This window comes from Notothenia rossii, assembly GCF_949606895.1.
Source record: "Notothenia rossii genome assembly, chromosome: 5".
In the NCBI taxonomy this organism is placed as follows: Eukaryota; Metazoa; Chordata; class Actinopteri; order Perciformes; family Nototheniidae; genus Notothenia; species Notothenia rossii.
The window spans coordinates 50,968,353-50,985,557 of record NC_136903.1 but is presented as its reverse complement, the minus strand read 5'-3'; the positions used below and the strand labels follow the sequence as shown (position 1 = coordinate 50,985,557).

Sequence of the window (17,205 nt, the reverse complement as noted above, 5' to 3'; positions counted from 1 at the left end):
CTGCCTGCCTTCCTTCGACTCTCCCTGAACTGCCTGATCTTTTAATGTTCAATGTTAACCATTTGTGCCGATAGCATTAAGTAGATCGCTGATGCTAATGTGGCGTTAGCCTACCTCCCGCCCCCTTAGCACCTGGTGGAGGGGGCGATAGGCTACTCTTCAAATGTTTCACAAAATACTTACCATCATGACTACTCTTACTGTTTAACATTTTGGTTTACTTCATGTTAAGGTTAATACAAATGACAAGGCTAAGTAATGTAATGTAATGCTAACTAACATGCTCGCTACTAGCTAGGTAGCTAACTTGACTATGTTCCATGCAAAACATGTATATTACCTGATATGTTTGGTCCAACGACTCCTGGTCCTTTCATCAGACGGGAAGCGATAGAACGAGCAAGTGGTATGATCACTTTGTGATTACAACCTGGTACAAAGCACACAGGCATCTTGTAAAAGTGCATTTATTGGAGCAATCTCTTATATTTATTGGAGGGAATAAATCAGTCTTCTTTTCTTTGCTTTAATTGCGAGATCTTCTTCTTCTTTGCTTTGCGAGTCGCAACCAGTCTTGGAGCATTATCGCCTATGACATCACTTACGCGACCCAGAATGCATTTGGGATTTGTAGTCTTTCTAGTTGCGTATTTTTCCTAGTCTTATATTTCAACAGTTTTACGACAAACTGTGACTTTTTTTACATGGAAATGATTGTTTAAGATTCACAAACATCATATGTGTCATTCGTGGCACAATTCAAACGGGATCAAAAGATAACTTTTCTCTCTCCATTGACTTCAATGTATAATTTTCCGCTTCCGGGGTCTCATGGAGGCTGCCGGAAGGGGAGGGACTTCGCCTCTCTATTGCTGTAAGCATGTTGTAACTTCCGGTTGTTGTTGTTGTCATCTCCGGGTATCCCGTGTGCCTGTTCTGTTGCTCATAGCTTATTATCTTAAACTTAATTGATCGTTTTAAAACTCTTGATTACGGCAACTGCCTGACGTTGTAATCACACGTTACTACAGCTTAAGCACTCACAACTCTCCTTCTCTTAGCGACTGTAACTCCACAGTTGCCTACACTCTTTTCGGGTTTGCTAACGGTAGCTACTTTAGCTTGATAGCTAGCCATGGCTCTTTCCCCACCCTCGGGTGCTATTTCCTGCTCTAACTGTCTCATGTTTGGTTACTTCCCTACCTCCTTTACTGGTACCGATACATGTGTTAAATGTAGTATAGTTGTTAGGTTGGAGGCGGGAATCATAGCCATAGAAGCCCGGCTCCGCATCTTAGAAAGTAACTCAGCTACAGTAAAGCCCATGTTAGCCGGTGCAGACCGGCAAAAGGTAGCTCCTCTTAGCCGTCCCCCGGCAACTCCCGAGCAGCATGGCGACTGGGTGACTGTTCAGAAGGGGCATAACGCGAAACCCGCAGGTCCCCACCAACCCGTTCACATATCTAACAGATACTCCCCACTCAGCGAGACACCCGCTGAGAAGCCAACTCTGGTTATTGGTAGCTCTATTATGAGACACATGAATTTAGAGACCGAAGCCTCCACAGTCACATGCATTCCGGGGGCCAGAGCGGGCAACGTTGAGGCGCATCTTAAACTGCTGGCTAAAAATAAACGTAAACACAGTAGGATTGTTATTCACGTCGGTGGTAATGATGTTCGTTTACGCCAATCAGAATGCACCAAACTTAATGTGGCGTCGGTGTGTAGTTATGCTAAAACAATGTCGGACACCGTAATCTTCTCTGGTCCCCTCCCCAATCTGATCAATGATGACATGTATAGCCGCATGTCATCATTTCAGCGCTGGTTGTCTTGGTGGTGCCCAGCAAACAATGTGGGCTTCGTAAATAATTGGACAGCCTTCTGGGGAAAACCTGGTCTGATTAAGAGAGACGGCATTCATCCTACTTTGGAAGGTGCAAATCTCATTCGGCAAACATTTCAGGGCTTTGTGGACGTAATCCATGACAAACTGGAGTTGAGACGAGGAGGCGGAGTCGCAGTCTTACACGCTTCTCTGCGCGCTTCTCTGCGCTTCTCTGCGCTCTCTCCTAGGCAGTCATCCATAGGAATCCCGAACCCAATAAAATACCCAATATTAACGGTGTGTGTGTCTGCCCAAGGACAATTTAAGGTAAACCCTAATAGAGGTGTCACACATAATAACCTACTAAAAGTAAATGTAACAACTACTACAGTGCAACAAAACAGGAAGATTAAATGTGGTCTCTTAAACATAAGATCTCTAGCATCTAAAGCAATATTGGTAAATGATTTAATATCAGATTATAATATTGATATATGCTGTCTCACTGAAACTTGGTTGAGACATGAAGAATATGTCAGCATAAATGAGGCCACTCCACCCAGCCATATCAATACTCATATTGCCCGAGGCACGGGCCAAGGAGGTGGAGTTGCAGCAATCTTTGACTCAAGTTTACTTATCAATACTAAACAAAAATTAAATTATACCTCCTTTGAAAGCCTCATTTTCAGTGTTACGCATCCGACCTGGAAAACTTTGCAGCCAATCTTATTTGTTACAGTGTACCGTGCACCAGGTCCTTATTCAGAATTCTTATCAGAATTCTCTGAGTTTTTATCAGCTTTGGTACTTAAAACAGATAAAGTATTTATCGTAGGTGACTTTAATACTCATGTTGACGATGATAAAAATAGCCTTACTGTTGCATTTAACTCTATATTAGATTATGTTGGTTTCTGTCAGAGTGTAAATAAACCAACCCACTGCTACTGTATAATCACACTCTCGACCCTGTTCTTAAATGGTATTGAAATTTAGCAACTATTAGTCGAACCGCATAATCCTGCTTTATCCAACCATTTCTTAGTAACTTTTGAAATACTGTTACTAGACTACAAAGCATTAGTCAAAAGCTCCTGCAGCAGAAACCTATCTGTTAGTGCTATAGCCAAATTTAAGGAAGAGATTCCACCAATACTTAACTCGATAGCATGTCTGCATGTAAGGGAGAAAACTTATACAAAATGTACACCACCCCAAATTGATCATGTTGTTGATAGTGCTACAGATGCGCTGCGAATAAAATTAGACTCTAATGCTCCTTTGAAAAAGAAGAAAATAAAACAACATAGATTAGCTCCATGGCATAATGCCGAAACCCGCAAAATAAAGCAAAAGTCGAGACAACTTGAAAGGATATGGCGTTCCACTAAACTTGAAGAATCTCGTTTAATTTGGCATATTACTCTCAATGAATATAAGAAAGCACTGCGTAAAGCGAGAGCAGCCTACTACTCTTCATTAATAGATGAGAATAAGAATAATGCAAGATTTCTTTTCAGCACTGTAGCCAGGCTGACAGAGTGCCACAGCTCGATTGAGCCTTCTATTCCCATAGCACTCAGTAGTAATGATTTTATGTGCTTTTTTAACGATAAAATTGTTACTCTTAGAAACAAAATTAATGACGTCTTGCCTTTGACCAGTATAGTGTTATCAATGGCTCCCGGAAACGTAAGTTCTAATATTAAACTAGATAGTAAACTAGAATGATTTTCCGCCATAATAATAATAATAATAATAATAAATGGGATTTATATAGCGCTTTTCTAGACCCAAAAACGCTTTACATTACGAGTATGGTCGACAAACAAAACAAGAACAAAAACACAAACAAAAACAAAAACAAAACAAAAACAGAAAAGCAGTCAGGAGGATATTGGTTCAGAGGGGGGAGGGGCGGGTTTAAGGATAAGCAGAGTTGAAGAGGTGGGTTTTGAGACGGGATTGGAACAGGGTGAGGGAATCAGACTCACGGAGGCCTTGGGGGAGGGAGTTCCAGAGCTTCGGGGCTGCCACAGAGAAGGCTCTGTCCCCGAAGCTCCGGAGTTTGGCCTTGGGGATTGAAAGCAAACCGGCTGAGGTGGATCTGAGGGACCAGGGTGGTTGGTAGAGGATGAGGAGGTCAGTGAGGTAGGGGACGGGACGGATGGTGGAGGGCTTTATAGGTGAGGACCAGGAGTTTGTAGTGAATGCGGTGTGAGACGGGGAGCCAGTGGAGTTCTTTGAGGACCGGGGTGATGTGATGCCATGATTTGGTGTGGGTGAGGAGTCTGGCGGTTGCATTCTGGACACGCTGGAGTCTGTTGAGGGATGTTGTGCTGATGCCGAAGAGGAGTGAGTTGCAATAGTCAAGGCGGGAGGAGATGAAGGCGTGAATGAGTCGCTCAGCTGCGGGGCGGGTGAGAGAGGGACGGAGTTTGGCGATATTGCGGAGGTGGAAAAATGAGGTTTTTACAACTTGGCGGATGTGGGGGTCGAGGGAGAGGGTGGGGTCGAATATCACGCCAAGGTTGCGTGCCTGGGTGGAGGGGGAAACAGGGGTGCCATCGATGGTGAGTGTCAGGTTGGGGGTTTTGCTGAGGGTGGATTTGGAGCCGATGAGGAGGAGTTCAGTTTTATTGCTGTTGAGTTTGAGGAAGTTGTGTTGCATCCAGGATTTTATTGCAGTCAGACAGGATTCAATGTGTGTGAGAGGGGGGTTGTGGGGGGATTTGGTGCTGAGGTAGATCTGTGTGTCGTCAGCATAGCAGTGAAAGTCCAGGTTGTGATGGCGGAGAATCTGACCAAGGGGGAGGATGTAGATGCTGAAGAGGAGGGGGCCGAGTACTGAACCTTGGGGAACACCTTGGGTGACTGAAGCTGTGGTAGAGGAGTGATTGTTGAGGGAGATGAATTGGGATCTGTCGGAGAGGTAGGACTGGAGCCACCTGAGTGCAGTACCTTCGATACCAATATCCCGGAGTCGGGTAAGCAGGATGGTGTGTCTCACGGTATCGAAGGCTGCACTCAAGTCAAGGAGGATGAGGATGTTGAGGGAACCGGTGTCAGCAGAGGTGAGGAGGGAATTGAGGACTTTGATGAGTGCCGTTTCTGTGCTGTGGTGAGGACGAAAACCAGACTGAAGGGGTTCAAAAAGGTCATTTTTTTGGAGATGGCGGTGGAGTTGTTTAGAGATGATGCGTTCTATTGTGTTTGAGAGAAAGGGGAGGTTGGAGATGGGGCGGTAATTACTGAGGGAGGAGGGATCCAGACCGGGTTTCTTGAGGATGGGAGTGACAGCAGCACTTTTGAAGGCAGAGGGAACGGTTCCTTGGGACAGGGAGGAGTTGAAAAGGTTGACAAGGAAGGGGCAGAGGACAGGGAGGCAGGACTTCAGAAGAGGGGTGGGTAGAGGGTCAAGCGAGCAGGTTGTGGGTTTGGAGGAGGTGATCAGTTGGAGTATTTCAGGGGGGGTAACCAGAGTGAACTGGGAGAGAATGCCGTGGGGAGGAGGGCTCGGGAGGTCAAGGGAGATGGAGGGAGGAATTGTGGCGGTGGATGTTGGGGGAGATGTTTGTGTGTCAGATGCAGCGGATAGGGAGTGATTAATGGCAGTGATTTTGTCAGAGAAAAACTGGAGGAATGAACGGCATAGAGTGGAAGTGGAGGAAGAGAGGGTGTCAGCACGGGGTTTGAGGAGCTTGTTGACGGTGGAGAAGAGGGTCCTGGGGTTACGGGAGGGGTCGATGAAGATGGTGGAGAGGTAAGCAGATTTTGCGGCAGTGAGGGCGTCTCTGTAGGTAGTGAGATGGAGTTTGTAGGATTCATGGTGAACTGTGAGGGATGATTTCATGGTTAGGCGTTCAAGCTGGCGGCCGGTTTGCTTCAGTTTACGGAGTGCAGGGGTGAACCAGGGTGAGGAGGTTTTAAAAGTGACATTTTTCCTTTTGAGGGGGGCCAAGCTATTGAGGGAGGCGAGTAGGGTTGAATTAAGGTGGTTGAGTTGATCATCGGGTGAGCTGAGGTTCGTGTCCAGGGGGAGAGTAGAGGATAGCAGGTCGGAGAGGTGCTGGGGATCGAAAGAGCGTAAATTACGGAAAGTGATGTTCCTGGATGGGGGTGGGGCGGCGGACGGGGGAGGCGTGGTGAACTGTATGAGTTTGTGGTCAGAGAGGGGAAAGGGGCAGGGGTGGAGGTCGAGTACTGTGAGGTTGGTGGAGCAGACAAGGTCAAGGATTTGTCCTTTATCGTGGGTGGGGAAGGTGACATGTTGTGTAAATGAGAAATTGTCCAGAAGGGAGGAAAATTCAGAAGCGTGTTTGCAGGTTGTGGGTCCATGTGGATGCTAAGGTCGCCGAGGAGTAACAGACGTGGGGAGAGGGATGAAGCAATGGTTAGGAGGGGTTTAGTGATGTAAGTAAAACCAGGGGGGGATGTTTGATTGAGCGAGAAGAAGTCATTGGGTTGTTGCCAGGTTTCAGTGAGCAGAAGGAAGTCGATGGATTTGTCCAGGATGAGTTCGTGAAGGATGTGGGCTTTATTGTTGAGTGACCGTATATTTAGGAGGGCAGAATTGGTCAAGTGGGGGGTTGGAGGGGTGGTGGCAGGCTGGAGAGGTATGAGGCTGTCTAGGTTAGCAGCGCAGGGGTGGGCATGAGAGGGGGGGGCAGTGGAGCAGAGGAGGGGGGCTTGATGGTGGGGAGAAATGGCTTGTTATATGTGTTGGGAGGCGGAGGGGAATGGGATCCGCTCCAGGTATTCCATGCAGCTGGGAGTGTAGGTGAGCGGGGGAGAGTGTAAGAGGAGCAGTAGGAGTTGCGTTCTGATGACGCGTCAGGTGTGCGACAGTGCGTTGCGTGGAGCAGATGGATGCAATGGATTGTCCGTGCTGAAGGTAAACAAAACTGCGGCGGGTGCTTCGGTGAATGTAGCGGGGTCGACGAAGGAGTCCAAGATGTCTGATGACTGAGATGGAAGACGGAGTGGAGGAGTTGGTCAATGACAGCAGCTGTGAGATGGAGTATTTCAGCATGATGACAGGCGGAATGGCTGGGAGCAGTGTGATGGCAGCGATAGCAGCTAGCGGGCTAGGTTCACAGAGGTGGAGGATTGTTGTGGAGACAAGGAAGATCCACGACATGGCAGGAGGATGTGAGCAGCGGGACGGGACAGATGCACCCCAGAGATGAAGGCAGGAGGCAGAGAGAGTCCACGGTTGTTGCGTGGGGCGGAGACAGACAGTAGGCGATGTAGCAGATAGCAATAGCCACCCGGCACTTTGATGGCTACGTGAGGGCAGCCGGCTACAGCCAGCAACGGAGGCAGAAGTCCAAAATAAGTAAAAATGTAAAAACAATGTGCATTGCATTAAAGATGTGTAATGCAGGGCAGTGGTCCAATTCGAAAGTTTGAAGAACGAATGGTAGCTGAGGGTGATAGAGGGTGACAGAGGCGGAGAAGCGGCGAACAGTCAACGCCAGCGTCCTCTCCAGCTGAGTCGTGAAAGCAAACCCATAAACCTTGAACAATTAAATTCAATGATTCTCTCTTCTAAACCATCAACGTGTATCTTAGACCCGATTCCAACTAAGCTGTTAAAAGAAGTTTTTCCATTAATTAGCACTTCTTTATTAAATATTAGGAATATGTCTTTATTATCAGGCTATGTTCCACAATCATTCAAAGTAGTAGAGTTAAAACCGCTTCTTAAAAAGCACAACCTCGATCCAGAGGTTTTAGCCAACTATAGACCTATTTCTAATCTTCCGTTCCTCTCAAAAATTATTGAGAAAGCAGTCGCAAAACAGCTGTGTGATTACTTAAAAAACTATGATTTATTTGAAGATTTTCAGTCTGGCTTTAGAACACATCATAGCACAGAGACAGCTCTGGTTAAAGTCAAAAATGACATTCTAATAGCCTCAGACAAGGGACTTGTCTCTATTCTTGTTTTGCTCGATCTCAGTGCTGCATTTGATACTATCGACCATGATATCCTATTGCAAAGACTAGAGCACTTAGTTGGCACACAGGGAACTGCTTTAGGCTGGTTTAGGTCCTATCTATCTGAACGCTCTCAGTTTGTACGTGTCAACGATGAATCTTCCACGCAAACCAAAGTTAGCCATGGAGTGCCACAGGGCTCAGTGCTCGGACCTATTTTGTTCACATTATATATGCTTCCGTTAGGCAATATTATAAGGAATCATTCTGTAAACTTTAATTGTTATGCCTATGATACTCAACTATATTTATCAATCAAGCCTGATGAAATTAATCATCTAAATAAAATTCAAGACTGCCTCAAGGACTTAAAAACGTGGATGACCTTACATTTTTTGATGTTAAACACGACCAAAACTGAAGTTATTGTACTTGGCCCAAAGAATCTACGAAACAAATTATCTAAAGATATACTAACTATGGATGGCATTAATTTGGCCTCCAGTGGAATCTTAAGGAATCTTGGTGTTATATTTGATTAGGATTTATCCTTTAACGACCACATAAAATCAATTTCAAGGACCGCCTACTTCCATCTACGTAACATTGCAAAAATCAGGCATATCTTGCCTCAAAACGATGCAGAGAAACTAGTCCATGCATTTGTTACTTCAAGGCTGGATTATTGTAACTCCTTATTATCAGGGTGTACCAAGAAGTCAGTCAAGTCGCTTCAGCTGATTCAAAATGCTGCAGCTCGTGTACTAACCAGAGTTAGGAAAAGGGACCACATTACTCCTGTTCTGGCTGCCTTACACTGGCTCCCTATAGATCACAGGATAGAATTTAAAATTCTTCTTCTCGCCTACAAAGCCCTTAATGGGCAGGTGCCATCTTACCTTAAAGAACTCATTATACCCTACTGTCCTACTAGGGCATTGCGTTCCAAGAATGCAGGGTTGTTGGTGGTTCCTAGAGTCTCTAAAAGTACAATGGGAGCCAGGGCCTTTTCTTATCAAGCTCCACTTTTGTGGAATCACCTTCCAGTTTGTGTTCGGACGGCAGACACCCTATCCGTTTTTAAGAGTGCGCTTAAGACCTTCCTTTTTGATAAAGCTTATAGTTAGGGCTGATTAGATTCAGCCCCTAGTTTTGCTGATATAGGCTTAGTTTGTCGGCGGACATCTTACTTCTTCCTTCTCTCTGTCTATACCTGTGTACTCTCATGTTCCGATTAACCCAGCTTCCCCAAATTTCTTTCCGGGATCCGGAGTCATGGATGATCCTGCGGTCCTGTGTCATGGATAGCGAGTCCTGGATCTTGAGTCGTGGCTGTGGTCCTGGATCATAAGTCCTGGAAGGATATCCTCGTGGATTCATCTTCCTATTATACACACATGCTTTTCCAAACATTTGGACTACCGATGTTGCAAATGTATTATCTTTTAAATTTACACACGGCATCTATTGCACGTCTGTCCGTCCTGGGAGAGGGATCCCTCCTCTGTTGCTCTCCCTGAGGATTCTCCCATTTTTCCCTTTAAACTGTGGGGTTTTCTCCGGAAGTTTTTTCCTTGTACGATGTGAGGGTCTAAGGACAGAGGGTGTCGTATTGTCATACTGATATTCTGTACAAACTGTGAAGTCCACTGAGACAAATTTAACATTTGTGATATTGGGCTATATAAATAAACATTGATTGATTGATTGATTGATTGATTAGGCTTTTTAGGCTTTTTGGAAGGCTTGAAGGCTTGAGAGCTCGGAGGCTTGAGAGCTTGGAGGCTTGGAGGCTTGACAGCTTGGAGGCTTGGAGGCTTGAGAGCTTGGAGGCTTGGAGGCTTGGAGGCTTGAGAGCTTGGAGGCTTGGAGGCTTGAGAGCTTGGAGGCTTGGAGGCTTGGAGGCTTGAGAGCTTGGAGGCTTGGAGGCTTGAGAGCTTGGAGGCTTGAGAGCTTGGAGGCTTGAGAGCTTGGAGGCTTGAGAGCTAGGAGGCTTGAGAAATTGGAGGCTTGAAGGCTTGGAGGCTTGGAGGCTTGGAGGCTTGAGAGCTTGGAGGCTTGAGAGCTTGGAGGCTTGAGAGCTTGGAGGCTTGGAGGCTTGAAGGCTTGGAGGCTTGAGAGCTTAGGGGAAGTTTTCCGAGGCCCAAGCCCTGGGCCCTGGGCTTGGGCTCTTTTAGAAGGCTTTTTAGGACATTTGAGTTGTGAACCTGTTGCTTTTGTATTTTGACTTGGTGTCTTTGTTATTTTTTAAGGATTCTTGTAATCCTTTATTTTTATGAAAATCTTAATAAAACCGGTTTGTACTTTGTACATTTCGACCCAACTCCTGGTCTCTTTCGTTGTCTCTGAAGGTATCTGCTTGGTCTTAGAGTGAGGTAAGAACACCCTTCCTTGGAAAAGGCTGACATTAGTTGATGATTTGGATTTTGAATTGTTTAAGGGGAATAGAAACTCTGTTAAGGTTAAACTACAGTATCACATTGGTTACTGTGGTTGATGTGGTTTTGATTGATGTTGAAGTATGACATATGCTCTGCTGATGGGGTAGTGTCACTGCTGTGATATATTAATATTTGACTCTGGCTGGTGATGTCACTGCTGTGATATTAATAATTTAACTCTAGCTGGTAGTGTCACTGCTGTGATATTAATATTTCACTCTGGCTGTGTTTGATATTACATTTGCATTGTTTTGATTGGTATAACTGGGGATCAAAATTGTGGATCCTGAAGCTGCCCTAATTACCAAGGGGTCTCCCAACGACACGGGGTTTACCCTCCAGGGGCAGTTTTTATACTGCGCTGGGGTTCTACCAGCCCACCAACACCTACTACACTATACACTCCGTTTTTGCTATCTTAGCGGTCAGACATCCGTGGCTGGAGTGCCTAAAATAGGGATACGACGCGCAGTTTGGTGTTAGAGGCCACGCTGTAAAATGATGAGTGAAGCTAGAGATGTCTGCTGCCTGTGGTTCAGACTGTCTGCTCACTTCTAGATGGAAGTTGAATTTGTCTGAAGATAGGCGAGAATCCAAGGTTTTGATAAGTCAAAAAAGGTGTTTGTGACATTTGCACTAGGAGTGGAGGTCCCTGAATCATCTCCTACACCGACCTTGAAACTCCCGCGTAAAGCAGGAGTGCCAAGAATAACCTTTCTACTTCCTGTCCTCTTCCTGCCTATGTCAACCCGTAGAAATATTCCAAAGACCCCTATAAGAAGTGATCTGTAGGTGGTTAAGGCATCAGCAAAAAAGTCATTAACTGCACTTTTAAGAAAGTTTGCACTTACACAATTGTTAACACACACCAGTGAGACATTTTACACAATTCTACCCAGGAAGAAATACACTCAAAACACTGAGTATTCATTTCACAAAACTTCACAACGATGGATTTCATTCTAGAACACACACTTTATTTATAGCCAGCTCATTATTAATAGGTTCACAGAGAGACAGAAAACAGCGTGTGTTTTGTAGTGCACACAAGTAATGGAATTTGAACCTTTACTTGAAAATAGCTTGACTGATATAAGTGTCAGGAAGCAGAGTATAACAATTATTTATTCTTGAAATTTGAAATGAAATGTTTATATAATATAGAAAAATGTCAGATTATCTTGTAAAACGCAAGAATAAAAGTCAATCAGCCATGTATCAGGTCATAATGATGATTGATTTATTTATTGAAAAAGCAGTGGGCCACAAAGAGAAAACAGCACTGTAAGGTTATTCAGTAAAGGTGACACTGCGTGTCTGAAACAGAAATCACTGTTGTGAACCCCCAGAGGCTCGGTGTGTGTGTGTGTGTGTGTGGTGGTGGGGGGGGGGGGGGGGGGGTGCTCAGGGATAGCTGCAGCACTTGCAGGAGTCCCAGTAGATGAGGCCGGCCTGGCAGTGGTGCAGGTACGTGTTCCCCTGGAAGCACTGGAAGTAAGTCTTCTCATTAGTGGGGTTCTCATACAGGCCATCAGGACGTCCACGGCAGAATTCTGCAATAGGGTCTCTGGTGGTGGCTGGGGCCGGGGTGGTGGTGGGCTTTGAGGGGAAACCTGCAAAATCAGAAAGTAATGTCATAAACCAGGGGTGTCAAACACTTGTGTACTTACCGTGGAAATATTTAAAGACATTGAACAACGTGCAATATAATGTCAGTCAGCAGCTTCAGGGTGGTGGAACCCTGAGGGTCTTGCACTGCCCCCACTGTTGTGTATTTTATATTTTATACATTTTCAAGACATACTGTATTAGTAAGTTAACCTTCTGCCTAAACAGTTCTCACTTTAGTCTGTATTGTGGTGTTTCAGGTGTGGAAATTAGTGTAAAATAATTTCTAGATCTTGACAGGTTGTTTGGATCATAAAGTAAATACTATAGTTCAGTTCCAGATACAGGGACTTAATGTTTTTGTACACTGTGATCTGTAAGCTGTAAGGCACATGTGCAAATGATCATCTGAGGCATAGAATTGTTCACATTATACTTTTTTATCCGAAGACGTTTTTTTAAATATTAAACCTTCACAGTGATGGATATGGCTTTGAGTGGGAGGAGCTCCAGTATTTACCCATTGACACCCTGAGGTGGTTGATGAGAGGGTAGGCTCCGTCTGAGCAGAAGGATCCACTGAAGTCATCCAAGTCCAGAGTCCACACATGAGCCCCCCCCAGGTTTTTGGCAGTCATGTACTGGACCTACAGGACCACCGCATCAGTAACAGAGAACATTAAACTCAGATACAGGTCCAGCAAACAAACAACAAGGAAGTAAGTACCCAGAAAAAAACTGAACCGTTGACTTTAATTAAATGTATAATGTCAACTGATTTCACAAAACTGTATTAGGTTTGTTGAAAGCAATGATATTAAGTAAAATAATAAAAATAATATTGGAATATAATATAATATAATTTATTTCAACTAACCTAATACAGCTACGTGAAATTAGTTGACATAATACATTTAATTAAAGTCAACGTTTTAGTTTTTTCAGTGTAATAGAAGTTCTACTAGTTTGAGGGTTGTTAACTCTCCTCCACAAACCCTTCACTATATAACGCAAATACTTCACAAGAACATTTATCATTAAGTTTCCCCAATGAGGTCAGAACTGCAGGACATAATGGGTAATAATGAGTTACCTTGGAAGAGAAGCTGCGCTTGTCGTCGTAGCCCACCCAGGCACTGCCATAGGTGGCATAGGGGACCTGCTGCTCAGAGATCCACTCAACATTAGCACCGGAGGTGAAGGCACAGACCTGGCAATACATAAACATAAGGACAGAGATTACCATCTGTACTGAAAACATTTATCTTTCTGATTCTATTTATTTGTACATAAGGGACCACAGTCATCTTGTTACAGTGGAGTTACATTGTTCATATAAAAAAATTGGCATGAGTGTTAGTTCCTCCTCATTTGAGGGATATACCAATATGCATACCAACAGTAGATTACAGATATATTATGGAAATGAGGCTTGATTGCCTTCTATTGAGTGATATTTGACATTTCATTAATTCATTCCTGAATGGGAAAATATTGACTTTCAACACAAAGTAAACTAACATTAGGAGACAATCTACTTTATTGTCCACGTAAGGACATTTTCTCTGGACTCTGTCCTGGAGTTGCAACGAAGATAAAAATCATACATTCTACTTAGTACACGATAAAAGACAATAAAATATTAACAAATGACTTATGTACATATACACAGCTTGCGCATACACACAGAATTTACTGTTGTCATATATTCATCCTCATCTGTGAGAAACAACATTTTGATCTCCCTTTCTTTATCACACAAACAGAAAGGTTGACAATAAAGTTGACTTTGCCTTTGACACTACTTCTGACAATGGTGACCTATTGTTCTACCCTCATGGCCAACATTTACAACTATATTACATTATATAGTGTGGAGCAGCTAAATGGACGAAGGCAGGAATGAGTGTTTGTTCTGCTCCTGGTGAATCTCCTGTCAGAGGTTAAAGCTGAGTTTAGGATGGGCAGTACCTCGTAGGAAGACCAGAATCCGGCGGTGCGAGTGTAGGGTCCGGCGTCTGCGGGGCCGTTGGACGGGGCCCCCAGGCCGGTGGCCCCGGTGCTCAGACGGTAGGTGCGTCCGTAGGTGGGGAAACCCAACAGCAGCTTCTCAGCTGGGGCCCCATTCACCAGCCAATGAGATATGGAAGCGTTCTGACACAAAGGACAGAGGAGATAAATACTTCAGCAGGAAACTCAACTCAAAGTATTCATATCAACGTTGGATCAGACTACTCCCTGGAATGAGAAGTGTTCCAGTATTTCTTGTCCAACAGTAGATATCCACAGTGATGATTCAGCTCCTTATTAAAGTCAAAAGTATAGCAGCTAGAAAGGCAGATGTCTTCCTCAGGATTGGGTGGAGACCAAATCAGAGCTAATCTGGGAGCGTGTCTAACTAAATGCTCTGTCTTTAAAATGTTTTACATTATATCAAGGCTCATTGTCACAAGTGGAAAAGGCTTTGTGTAATCCTATTAAGCATATACAGCTTAAATGTAGTTCTTATAAGTCAGATAAAACCTCTTCAAAGTCCAGCCAAACCAACGAAGAGAGTAATATCACAGAGTATGAGTAGAGTGCAGCTGTCTGTCTGTTGTGCGTCTTTGTGTGTTTCTTACGATGTTGTGATGAATGTGTGTGCCGGAGTCCATGGAGCTGCCGTACAGGGGGCTGTTGTGTCCGGTCGCTGCCTCCCAGTGCCCGTGGTAGTCATAGGTCATGACATTGATGAAATCAAGGTGACTGTTGATTTAAAAATCAGAAGTGGAAGGATTTTTACAGTTGGGGAAGGACATAGTTGAAAGAGCATGAAGAGTATTTTGTTTAACAACACTGAAAAAATTGAAATATTGACTTTAAATTAATATATGATGTCAAGCAATTTCACACAACTGCAAGAAATAATATTAAGTTGAACCTAATCTTCTTTATTTTAACTTGAAATGATTACTCTCAACTAACCTAAAACAGTTATGAGAAATCTGTTGACATAATACATTTAATTAAAGTCAATGTATCAGTTTCAGTGAATAAAGAGTCAATTATTTCTGTAAACAGATAAAAGTCCAATGATCAATGTCCTCCCTATCAGTGAATACTGGTCTCCTGTTAAATTCTTCTCATATTTCTATGCCAAACGCCCCCAGAAAGTGTTCTGCTACAGATATCCAAACCGAACTATCGAGGATACTATACATTTCTAAACATACACTGACTGGATTGAAGTGAAACTCACGGTGCAATCTTCTGGACCTCGTAGGCTCGGTCGATGGTGGGCCTGAAGGCAGCCACGTTGGCCGTCAGCAGCAGCGGGGTCTTCCTGTTTTCTCTAGCATCGTCCTCAAAGGCCTTGGCCAGCTCCTGCAGGCAGAACCAATAGAACCTCAGATACACATCGTCTACTGCAGCACCACAGGTGTACATGAAGACATTTCTATCATCTATTTGTTGTTTAGACACTCCAAAACGAATGCATGAAAGAGGTGTACAACTTGTATTCCATGTACCATGATTTTAGCCTTGCTGGCGGTGTGTCTCTTTGATAGGGATATCAGTCGGATGCTCAGGTATCCATTCTGATATACACTAAAATGTCTCAAAAACGATAGAATGAGTTTGCCAGGAAATGTTGTAAAGATACTCAAGTTGTTACTTAGGTTTATGACCAGAGACATGCAAACATTCCCATTAGGTTAAACTATTATCTGCTAACATGCTTAATTATGATTGTGAATACATTTTAGCCACTTAGTGTCAGTGCTTGTTAACATCATGAACCTTAGCCTTTAGCTTAACATCCACTGTGTCCATGTATTGCTTCACACAGCTACTACACAGGTCTTGTTATCATGGTCATTAGTTTGTAAGGAGGTTTAAAATAACTCAAGACTCAATCATATTTATAATTTACTCAAAAGAGGACATATTTTGCTCATCTTCAGGTGTACTGTATATCAGTATGTAGTGTCTCTACTGCAGTGGTTCTCAAAGTGGGGGGCGCAGAGGCATACCAGGGGGGGGCGCGAGAGACCAGGAGGAAAAATGGTAAAAATAAAAAATGTAAAAGATAAAAAAATAAAAAATCATAAATTGAAAAATTATTTATTCGAAAATAATATGATGCAGTACTATTACGTCTGGGTCTCTGTGTTTCATTAAAGCTCGGCTCTGTGTGTGTGTGGAACGAGCCATTTTGTGTGCGCGAGTGAGAGAGAGAGAGCGCACTGCTACCGGGGATCGTTGTTGTTTGCTTCTGGTGCTAGCGAGCTACGCTAACGGATATAAGGAGCTTTTTCAAGAACAAAGTGGAGTGTCCTCTCCTGTCAGATTGAGAGACTCAGTGAGCTAAAGCAGGGGTTCCCAACCTTTATTGTGCCAAGGACCGGCAGATACATTAAAAAAAAATCGCGTACCGGTTGTCAATTTTAGCTGATTTTAATATTTACTCACCAGCAGGTGGCAACAGAGGCTAATTGTTTTTAACAGCCCGAAGAAATACTAATATGCATCCAAAACATATTAATAACGTTTAAAACCAGGATACAATTAAAACAAAAAATTAGGACCGCTTTACAAATATTAATATAATATATAATATAATATAGCCTAATATGGCAATATCAGGCTGTTACATTGTATGTAACAAATAATAGAACAATATGCATCCAAAACATATTAACAACGTTTAAAACCAGGATACAATCAAAACAAATTAGGACCACTGTACACATATTGATATAACTGAAATGTCAGGGAGACCCCTGGGCTTGTTTGCCAGCCATAATAACGTCATACCGGGGCGTTCGTTCCGGTGCACTCCGACAGCATTTAGAACTACATCGAGATTAAGATTAAACTAACTTATTTTGGGAACACCCACATACCTATGGAGTTGGCCAGATGTGTGTAAATTACTGTTCATGGTAATTTGAAAACAAATGCCGTTGTTGGACACACACAAACACACCGAACATACACACACACACAACGGAGCTGAGCAGAGCACATACACACACACACATCATGTGCCTTTGTGACCGGACATTTCCTTCATACAACGAGTAATAGGGGTAATAATCAGGCCGTTCGGTGTGTGTGTGTGAAACGTAGCAGCCTGCAGTGGAGAACACAGTGAAGGCTGTGTGTACACGCTGGTGCTGCACTTCTCAGAGGCTGCCTCCTGATGCTGCAGCCATTTCATGAAGTGAAGGAGGTTTTACAAATTAAACAAATAGTTCTACACCCCTGGCCGCAATGTCCTTAAAATGAAGTCTGAGTTCGAAATATATCTCAAATAATGTATGCACTGCCACTTCCCCACATAAACATAACAGTCTGCGATTAAACGGTTGTCCCCTGTGTGCTCCACTTCCTATT

General features: G+C 43.8%; 1 protein-coding gene and 1 long non-coding RNA gene across 2 annotated transcripts in view; one reads left to right on the top strand and one right to left on the bottom strand.

The window, feature by feature from the left end:
- The window catches only part of LOC307039104, a 514,347-nt gene that overhangs the window by 423,417 nt on the left and 73,725 nt on the right, over positions 1-17,205 (top strand). The window lies entirely within an intron of this gene.
- LOC307041174 (acidic mammalian chitinase-like) lies at positions 11,174-15,252 on the bottom strand (the record flags this gene model as incomplete). The annotated part of the gene is made up of 6 exons (XM_079684496.1): positions 11,174-11,831; positions 12,347-12,473; positions 12,920-13,036; positions 13,798-13,980; positions 14,448-14,571; positions 15,065-15,252. 6 exons carry the CDS (start codon positions 15,250-15,252, stop codon positions 11,623-11,625), a joined length of 948 nt encoding a protein of 315 aa, XP_079540622.1. The 3' UTR covers positions 11,174-11,622.